The 10,845-nt window shown below is 35.4% G+C and overlaps 1 protein-coding gene across 1 annotated transcript; it reads right to left on the bottom strand.

The window, feature by feature from the left end:
• Positions 1 to 1,779: 1,779 nt before the first annotated feature.
• LOC100800165 (homeobox-leucine zipper protein ATHB-15-like) lies at positions 1,780 to 9,777 on the bottom strand. Its single transcript, XM_003531604.5, has 18 exons — positions 9,134 to 9,777; positions 8,853 to 9,012; positions 8,550 to 8,650; positions 8,355 to 8,445; positions 8,009 to 8,104; positions 7,813 to 7,926; positions 7,629 to 7,712; positions 7,296 to 7,451; positions 7,070 to 7,144; positions 6,555 to 6,661; positions 6,274 to 6,466; positions 5,374 to 5,559; positions 5,208 to 5,288; positions 4,584 to 4,718; positions 4,170 to 4,495; positions 3,007 to 3,112; positions 2,338 to 2,487; positions 1,780 to 2,076 (listed from the first exon to the last, which is right to left on the bottom strand). Exons 1-18 carry the CDS (start codon positions 9,340 to 9,342, stop codon positions 1,930 to 1,932), a joined length of 2,517 nt encoding a protein of 838 aa, XP_003531652.1. The 5' UTR covers positions 9,343 to 9,777; the 3' UTR covers positions 1,780 to 1,929.
• Positions 9,778 to 10,845: the final 1,068 nt, after the last annotated feature.

Raw genomic sequence — 10,845 nt, forward strand, 5'->3', positions numbered from 1 at the left:
ATAAAAATATAAAAAAAAACATTGATTATGTGAATCACATTAAGCCTAAGTGTAATTAATACACGTGACGAAGAGAATCATGCATCCACACATTAATAATAATAATAATAATAATAATAATAATAATAATAATAATATATTATTATTATTATAACTTAAAGTCTTAAACTTCTGGAGTAGATAATTAATTCTACTTAAAAGACGAGAACATTAAATTTATGTCAATCCATTATGTTATTTCTTTTATTTTTAAACATTATCAAAATAGAGAATATATCTATTAGAAATGAAAAATTATCTACTCTATCTTTTCTTTCTAAAATTTAACTTCCAATGACACCCTTAAGAAACAAAAGGTAAATACATGAGTTTTGGCCAAGAGGAACAGGTGTAGTTTAATAACGTCTCATTTTATATTTTACGTAATAATAATAAAAAGCAAAGTTTTGATTTCGGGGAAATGATGAGTGCTTTTCCTTTTCCACGGCTCAGGTGCTGTGAGGCATATCATTTTCATTTTTCATCTCTATATAGTATATAAGTCCACGCAGCAGTAAATCTCATCGTTAATACGAGATGTTGACTCAATGACATTCATAATTTCGAAGCTCAATTACCCCCGACATGTAACTAAAACTCATTAAGAAATTAAAAGAAAAAAATATTGTAAAAATCATATAACGTAAAAGAAATCATGTCCTGCGTAATTTATCGCATTTCAACACCAACAAAAAAAATACTTTAAACTCGATCCTTAAACAATACTCTTAGACACCTGATTAAAATTTATCTTTATAATATATATATATATATATATATATATATATATATATATACACACTGTATTCAGAGTACAATTTTTTATAACCTGATGCTACACCAGAAAGTATTGATTTCCCTTGTCCTGGACCACTTCTCTTGAGCTTAAAGATCTACCATCGTTGACACGCAAGGTGCATAAAGCACAGATTAATGCACGACTCTATCCTACGAGTATGTTTGATTTAGATGAAAAAAATAAGATAGATGAATAAAAGAAAAATAATTAAAAAAAAGAAATAGAGTAAAAATAAAGTGATACGTTTGTGTTGTTTAACTTAAGAAAAATATTAGAAATAATATTGTCAGAAAAATTATTTGTCTAGAAAATCGTTTTTTCCCCCTTAAAAATCGATTTTCGTATAACAAGAAAGATGGAAATTTTAAACTATAAGCCCACCATCAGTAACTTTATTCTCTCATACCAAACTTCACCACGTCATTTCCATCTTCTGACTTTTATTTCTCTGGCCAACCAATCACAGCCTACAAGATGCATCAGTCTTGCATTTAGATTTATTCATCTCTGTCCATCCAAGTTATATTCTCCTGAAACGAAAAGGACCTGACAGGAACTGCCTCACATCCAATCATCTTTCTATGAAACAAAATGTAGTAGTAAACAAGCCAAACTTCTCAAAAGAAAGGCCAACTTGTTAATCAACACAACCATTCGTGTGCTTAAGTTAATATTGTTACTTTACCGCTTTGTTTGATTGTGAGAACCCAGTTTATTTGATAATTGTAAATTATGCACATAGCCCAACAATATAGAAAGAAAGAAATCATCCCATTGTCACATGACATATGATATGACTACACTTTGGAAATTAGGGTTGATCGACCAATTTTCCTTCTCATAAGGGCATCATAAAACAAGTTTATCCCACATAAGAAGCTGCAACACTTCTTAATAATGCATAAATATTAGCTGGATGTTGAATAAGGAAACAAGTTACATAGACTAAGAAATAAATAGTCATTTAATGTGCAATCCAAGTATTTAGTGCAAATACAGTAAAACATCAACCAACAAAGCACGAGTGTCTTGGAGTAAATCCTTATCTTACACTAAGATACAATAAGCCCAAGTGTACTCAGAACAAGATGTCAAACAAAAGACCAGTTCACAAACATAAAGCAAATACAATGAGCATTCTCTTCTTCATTCAGCACCTTCCAAGCAACAACTCTTTCGTACGAGACAGGTCGCCCCATGCTTGAAAGACAAATACCACCTTGAAGACATGCAAAACCCTACCAAAAGAGGAGAAATTAATAGAAAGCATCAGTTTTGTGGACAGCATACCCCAATTCAGAGGGGGAAAAAAGAGCAAGTTCAGCCTCTGCAAAAATAATTTATCACATGAAGCATAATCCAAGATGCAGAATAATTATAGAACACATACAAGAAATGTGCATGCCATACAAATAGTTAAAAAAAAACATTAAATAGCAAGCCTTATGGAAGTGGAATACATGCTTTATTACAAAAACAAAAATAAAAATAAAGTAGACCTGTTGTATAATCTGTGGAAACTCTGAAAAGAGAATTTTTCGTCCATGATCATCAAATATTTTCTCTAAAGTTATATCTTGTAATGCAACTAGGGTGGTCTCTAGCATGTCAAGCCCGGCCTGGTTCGAGAAAGTGAACACTGGCAATGCCTGCATAAACAAAAGTTAAAAAGAATGTGCCCTCGAACCAGATAGAATACCATGATTAGAGTTGAAACTGTTTTCAAGCCATTTCCACTGTTAGAACAAAATTAGACAGTACAGAATAACATGTCATCCATGTTGGGTTATACAACTTATATGCACTGTAGTTGGAAGAGGAATAAATAATAGACTTGAAACGCTGACAAGTGACCAGTAAAGCTCTTTGCAGAATACTACCCAGAAATGGGTCTATAGTTGAGGTTGGGGGAAATTTTTCTTGGACCAGGTCAGGGCAAATTTAACTTAGGCCAGCATAATACAAATTCATCTCACATATTTTACTAGGCTACTACTCAGGCTATATAGCCCATGTTGATACAATGATACCCTCTATTTCAGAGTAAAACCTTTATGAGTTAGAGAATTTGAATTGCATTATGGACAGAGCACAAAATAGATATATATTTTTTTATAAGCACGAAATAGATACATGCGCTATGAAATTGAATTAAATTTCAAGCATACCTTTAGAGTGCAGCACAATATTGCATCAGAGTGATGCCACAAGGACTTGAGCAAAGATTCATTCCCCTCGTTATTAGATTTAAGTAGCTCCACACCCAAGTAGCACCTAAAAAACTAAATAGTCAGACAATAGCTGATTTTAAAATATCAGTTTCGGCAACCTATCCATGACATTGAAAAAGAGGAGGTACAGAACAATTACAGTAACTTCAGAGTTCTCAGCTGGAACTTACAAACTAGAAGTAATAAGTAATTGCACAAAACTGAACTGCTAATACCTCCATAAAACCACAAAACTGAATTTGCTAGCACTTGAGTCAACTTTTTTGAGCTTCTCTTCACTTTAAAGGTAAAACTCCTTCAGTTCGCTTTCTATTGCAGGTCTGTTTTTTTTTTTTTCTCTAATATATATATATATATATATATATATATATATATATATATATATATTCAAGAGCTTAAGAAATTGTTTGGGCTAAGTTTTCCTTTTAAGGAGAAGAGAAGCCCAAAAAGGCAGAATTGATCACTACATTAGAAAATAAACCCTATGCTCCATTATAGCTTGAACCAAAGCAACAATGGATTTTATTAACAGCATTTTAAAAAAATATAAAAATAGGGAGGGAAATTCTGGTTCACAAATTTGTGAGTACTGTGAGTTCATGAAAGACGAAAAAAATGTCAATCTAATTCATATGCAGGTCTTGAATTTTAGATCGAAGTCTCTCGATTAATCCTTGTCAGAGTATTTGATGAATGATGACACAAGATTTTACAATTTATGAGTATTTGCATCACTTCCAGTGCCAGCCAGTTAGAAACTTAGAAGTAATAAACTACTTCAAAACTTGGTGCCATGCTGCCCATGCATCTTAAAGAACTCAGCATCTGCGCTGGTAAGATTATTCTATGCAAATATGCAAACATAAAGGAGGTGGGATTTGTTTAGAAGACAAGAACTGACAATCAGGAAAGAGGAAATTTCACTCTGCATGCAACTCACCAAACCTATCATTAAGTTAGTTTCTTTATTTAATGAGAGCATATTAATTTTGGCTCTCTTATAAAAATCAAGAATAACAATGCTATCAGCCTATCGCACAGGGTAAAATGCATTGCATGATCCTCAACCTCAGTATGCAAAGACAGTAAATTTGACAAACCTATAACTGTTGCAGATCCAATGAGCAAGGGTTTGTGCTTCAGGAGTACCCAATGGTGACCTAAGCCCTGCATGTGAACTCAAATGAGAAGGAGAAAGTGCTAATGCTACCCTTTGGACTGATGATATAATGCTCCGAACATATTGGCGTGCCATAGATGTTACATGCTCTTGCATATGGCTTTCAAATGCAAATTCAAATGCTATTGTCATCACAGATCTCATACAGCTGGAATTTCCAGCAGATCCATTTGAAGCTCGGTTTCCACTGGGACCAACGTCAAGGGAAGATGCAAGGTCAAGTGTACGATTGGGGCTGGAAGCTTCCTGTGAAAATTGCATAGTAATAATTAAAAGATTCTTGTCGGAAAAAATAAAATAAGCTGGTTCAACAACGTATGAGTATGACGCAAACCTTTCCAGATTCAAGAGGAATGATGCGAAATCCAGAAGGTAGAAGGGGGGCATCATCAGCAAACGAAGCATCAATTGGAGCAGATATAAGTTCAGCACAGGTGCCAACAGCATTCTCATCCATTCCACTGCAGAGCTACCAAAACAACAAATGAATTATAAGAAAGAAAATCACAAAGGTGTCCCAGAAACCATTAGAATGTTATGAACAGAAGGTTCCCCATTCTAACAGCAAGAGTCCAACGAATAATGAAGTAAACTAGCAAGCTATGCATTCAAGAGCCTTGAGGATATAATATTTTTTCCCTCATCATAAATAAAAGAAAGAAGAAAGTGAGCACAATGAATTCTGATAAGTATTTCAAGTTTCCAAGCATATTTTTTATCAAGAGTATAAGTTTTTCAAGATAAACTCCTTAACTAGTTCAAAACATAGAGATAGGACAAAAAAATAAAAATGCCAAGACCTGAACCAAATTTCACATAAGTGTTATGACTAAGTGTATCAAAACATGCTTTTACATATTAGTGCTACATACATAAATCAGAATAAGGAAACTGGGTAAGTGGCCTCTATGAAAAAATGAAGCAAAGAGCAGGCAACAAGAGGGAAAAAATAACTTACTTGCAAAAGAAACATTTCTCTGGGCATTATTGTGTCTTCAGGAGAATGAGCTATTCCTTCCAATTTAATGACTTCCAAAAACTAACACAAAGAAGATAGAAATTAGTAAATGTCGAATTGCAAAATTATTACTACATTTATTGCATAGTTAGTTCCAATTTATCACCTCCTCATGCTCAATTGTGTGTGCTAGGGGGAGTATAACTTGACCGCCAAAGTTTCCAACACAGGATCCTGATAGGCTGCAAGGGCCAACTTTAATAGCAGCAGCTGTGTAAGCATCCATATTGTTGTCTGCCCATTCTGATCTATGCTCCCGCAGGAATCTTAGGAGAATGGCAGGGGGCACATTCTGGACAAGAGAAATGGCACATGGCAACAGTTACATATCAGGAAATAATATAAACAATTGGATATCTGCAACTGAAATCGTATTTCAGTTTGACAAATTCTCTAGGAGATGCTTTGTTTTAGGAGAACAGTAGGACAAGCAAAGGGCATTAATAATAATAATATCACAAATAGATCATTGTTAGGATCTAAGTGCAAGGTATGAACTTGAGTCCCACACTGGAAGTATGGGATTCTAGTATGGGGTTTATATATAAGGCCTTGGGCTCTCCAACTACACCAGCTAGCTTTTGCCATGTGGTTCTCCCAAGGTTCTTATCAGGCATGTTCATCAATAATTGATAATTGACTGGGAAGGTTGATTACTTGATCAAACAAGTCCTTATCCCATCTGAGCAATATTTTATTAACTAGGCATTCAGTGATCACCACTCACTATTAGTGAAAATTTGGATCACCACTCACTATTAGTGAAAATTTGGATCACCACTCACTATTAGTGAAAATTTGGATCACCACTCAACTACTAATGCAAAGAAAAGACAATGCAGTAAACATTATGTACTTGATATTTACAATATAATAATATGAGCTTGACCTGTGTCCTTGTACAAAAATTGTGTGCAGCAACAAAATAAACATATTTGATTATCCAAAATTTTATTTTATTTTATAAATATAAAGGAAATTCATTGAAATTTCTTAGGATCCTGACCTGTAATAGCATGGATGCTTTGGCACATAGCACTGCATTACTGACAGACGGAAATCCATTGGCAAAGGAAAGATTCAGACCCATTAACTTGTCAGGGGATGAATTCACTAGAATAGTAACATCATCTACACCATCATTGCTAATTGTTGTCCATCCCTCATCGGTAAATCCATTGAGTGCCTCATTGAAACCCCTGGCATAACATAAAATAGAAGTGAGATTCAAAATTTATTTGCAAAAAATTTGAACAAAATCACACTCCTGTAGTAGAATATATTAACCGGCTCAATCTTTGGCTAAGAGCTCGTAGTGCCGCTGGTCGTCTACCCCACCCAGTGACATTGGACTGAGAAACTTCATGTGAAATCTGCCTTAGATGACGTAGGGCCTACGTGGAAAAGAAAAAAGACTTAAACATGCCATAGTCCTTTTAAATCAGTTAAATATAACAATATGAAGAAGCTTCAGATGAAAAGCTTGACTGCCTTCACCAAACACTCAGCTGGTTCAATTATAAATACACATAACTGTAGCTTACAAGAGAAGCACAAAGAAGTGCAATGAATATACCTAGCCTACTGCCAACTAATCAACACAGTAGATAATACACCAAAAGTCAAAAACAGAACAGTAGCTGGTACAATAGATATAGAAGGTAACCTATTTTTCTAACATTAAACAGGGACAATAATTAACCAATACTATTGTTACTATAAAATTAAATATTAAAATCATATAGACATATACAGGGACTAAAAGAAACACATGCAGTTGTATCATCAGGAAAGAGACATACTGCCATAGTTGTCTTCTGAGCCAGTACTGTTGATGATTCGTACAGTGGGCGTAGCACTTCTGGCACACTCCATGGCTAACAATAGTATAAACATGGTCAATTTTGAGTTAAATACAAAACAAATATATATATATATATATATATATATATATATATATATATATATGTGTGTGTGTGTGTGTGTGTGTGTGTGTGTGTGTTGATGCAACAATTCAAATTAATGTACCTCTAAATCCATATGATCAACAATGTGGATGATGGAACCACCTCCTTCACAAGGTCTGATCAGGTACCCACTAGGCAGCATCTCTGCCCTAACAAAATGCTGCACAGGAGGCATGCTTGGACCATTTTGAGTATTTTTAAGAGACCTCTCACAGATCTAAGGCACACATTAAGAATGATTTAGACACATATGCATAGAAGGAGAACTTAACAGTGGGACTAGGACATTGCACAGGTGAGATTTATTATTAACTACAATATCTAATCAAATACAAATTTTTGGATAAGAATTTTTAGTCATTTACCACTAGGCTAATAATTTTTAGTCATTTACCACTAGGCTTCCATCTTCTAAAACAGAAGTGTAGCGCAACAACCAGAAGTCACGAGCAGGAGCCAATGTGGTTGGTGCATATAGCTGATCATCAATGGCAACAAGTAAGCATACAAATAAGTGATTTGGTTCCAATTCATTAAGATAAAAGTCTTCATCCAAGCACTATAATTTTTTACTTTACCTGCATATAAAGCAGCTCAATGGTTCCACCATTTGCTGTGGGCAGAACATTGAGAACATCAACAGCTCGGCAATCACGAAACCACAAAGGCCGATCTTTGAGGATTTCTGCAACCTGGAAAGAGTATGTTTGATCATGCGAATGATAAACTCAAGCCAAACCATCAGTAAATATAAATAATAGTTCGATCACTTACCCTAGTGGGTTCTAGTCCCACTAGACCACAGGCTCTAGCTGCCACACCAGTGCAACCATGAGAAATAGCAACGATTCCAATGGAATCCGGACCAGGCTGAGCACATTCAACAAGAATTAGTGAAGACGCGTGATTTTATAAATGTTTATAGAAACATGTATGCCACTAATTTATTCGAAAGGATGGAAATCATTGAGAAAGAAGATTATCAGAACATGGGTGGTAAGTTATTCAACGATGACAATTTTACAATTCCTTTACCATTCTGTTTATGGTTTATCCCTATTAAATAAGTGAAGAATAAAATAATTAATTGGTCAACCAAAGAAAAGAGTTACTGGGATACCTTCATTCCAGGCATTTGGACCCACTCAACAGCAGTCCCAGTAGCCTTAGAAAGAAATTCTGCTAAAGTCTCTTCTGCAATGGACAAAAGCCTGGGAAAAAGAATAAGACATAATTCCATAAGCCATTAATACACAACCAAGTTGTCTCAGACCACAGTGAAAGAATGGGAGCCAATAATGATAGTCCCACTAACCCTGCAGGACTTGCATCCCGTGGGGGATGTTGAGTTGTCAAATTGTGCTGACCACTCGTCACAACTGATTCACAGTTTGTGTCTTTGGTTGCCTGCGTTGTCTGCAAATAAAAGCACCATTCTAACTCAAATTCTAAAGCATTCACATATATATATATATATATATATACATAAAAGGGCAGACGAAAAATTAAGCGCACAATTTGCTAAAACTACAGAAATAAATATTCAAATTTGGGATCTTTTAAATTGGGCCTCATTAATAACAAAATTACAAAATCCAATAACAAACAAAAATCTTACAATCTGGGTGTGTTGACGAAAATAGCCATTTTCATAGACGAGTTGAGAGACCTGCTTCTGCAACCTATCATTCTCCTCCATGAGCAACTTGTTCATGGCAGTCAACTTCCTATTTACAGCTTGCAGCCGCGACGACTCCTTCCTCTGCTTCTCTCTACATCTGAACAACTCACAAAAACAAAACAAAAAAGTTACCTCAACTCAACATAACAAGTAACAACATAAAAAATTTAAAAAGTAAAGTAATTGTAAAAACGGTAACTTTAGTTTAGGGTAGGTACCTTCTGTTCTGGAACCAAACCTTGATTTGTTTGGGCTCAATGTTGGAGAGAATAGGGCACTCGCGAATGAGCTGCTGGCGGCGAATGGAACTAGGTTTGGGGCAATCGTGATAGAGCCTTTCTAGGGCTTCAACCTGCTCAGGCGTGTAACGGACATACTTCCCGTTATCCATTCCGATTCCGTTTCTGCTACCATCCTTGCAGGACATTATTTCCACATCCAAAATCAAACCTTGAAAAGAACCAACTACCAAGTACCTTCTTCTACTTCTAGTTTCGCTTTCTAGCTCACGTGATGAATCTCGTGCAACGATCTGCTCCGCCGGATCACCGATCTCCGTGCATGGGGTTACGCGAATATGAATCGACTCTGCTTGATCTGCGAAGCATCGTTTCAAGACATGGATGGATGGATGGATGGATGTGTGAAGTGAAATTGGCAGAAGAGAATCTTTGGCACTGTGAAAGTGTGAATTGTTTTTTGCTTTTCTAGAAAGACGAAGACGTGGGAGAGAGGAAATGGGGAAAGTGGAAACCCTAGCTAGCTCAGGAGTGGTGCGCTGTTTTCAGCCTTTCTTTCTTTTGCTCACTGTTTTCATTGTTGCTTGCTTCCTCACTCTGTACCCAAATCCGGCACTGTTATTTTTTTTTTTATAAAAAAAAATGAAAATTCATAATTGAACTTCACGAGACAACAGACAGTTTGGACCAATAGACCGAATTACCCTTCTCCAGCGGCGCCACTTTTCATTTATTTAACCACTTACTACCTGCATATAAATAACTACATAATGCATTTATTCTTCATGTTTTACATCGTACTTTTGTCTCTTGTCCTACATTATGTTTGTGAAATTTTTTATTCAGTCATTTATTTATTTCTTTAAAGAAATATAGTATTAGATTTCATTGCATAAAAATAATTGTACATCAGCAAAGAAAAGAAAGTCCACCTAATATGGTCCTTCTTCATCCCTGAATTCTTTTCTGAAAATCATAAGCTAAATTTGCTAACTTACTATATTTCCCGCCCTCTTTATAAACACAATATCAAAACTTGAGAGTTACTCACTCAACACTCTACAATCGTCCAAAATGTTGTGAAAATAAGATATAGGATCAGTCCTCTTTCCCTGCCATTGTTGACATATCTGTAAGCAATATGTCTCAATTATAATATTAGTAAAAGAAAGACGTATAGTTGTTTGAATAGCTCGTCTCATAGATAGAGCCTCAACTAGTTTAGGAGATGGTAGTTTTGATTGATGTTAGTAGCTTTTGCTAACGTGTTTCCTTGAAAATCTCTCTTCGCATTAAACCGAGACTTGCACTCGTACCTTGCTTTACAACAAAATCAATATTAATTTTAAAAACATCTCACTTGATTAAGGAGGAGTCCACACCTTTGGATAGGAGCAGTGGATCCAAACTAAAAAAAAATCTAAATCAATTGATTTGGTTTGAATTACCGGATTTGTCAAGTTATCCCTTTCCGATAATCCATTTATCTCTTTGAGCCAAACAGACCAAAGAATACTAAAAATGTGCTTCATGAACTCGTCATCATGTAGCCGGAAGCAGTCTACAAGCCATTGTTTAAATGAGTCGTGGTGAGCACTCATCAGTCTACCACTGACTGGACTGACAAACCAGGTTGATTGCACTTCCTTACATAGAAAGAGTACATACATGTTCCATCTACTCAAAGTCCT

This window comes from Glycine max, chromosome 8 (genome assembly GCF_000004515.6).
Source record: "Glycine max cultivar Williams 82 chromosome 8, Glycine_max_v4.0, whole genome shotgun sequence".
NCBI lineage: Eukaryota > Viridiplantae > Streptophyta > Magnoliopsida > Fabales > Fabaceae > Glycine > Glycine max.

What these genes read in the sequence shown, in the direction of transcription:
- LOC100800165 (XM_003531604.5), bottom strand. Translation starts at nt 9,342, where the DNA reads ATGTCCTGCAAGGATGGTAGCAGAAACGGAATCGGAATGGATAACGGG. An exon ending in TTCGTCAACACACCCAGATT is followed by an intron (nt 8,651 to 8,852) that starts GTAAGATTTTTG and finishes TTTTATTTGCAG; the next exon opens with ACAACGCAGGCAACCAAAGA. An exon ending in TTGAGCTGCTTTATATGCAG is followed by an intron (nt 7,713 to 7,812) that starts GTAAAGTAAAAA and finishes ATTGATGATCAG; the next exon opens with CTATATGCACCAACCACATT.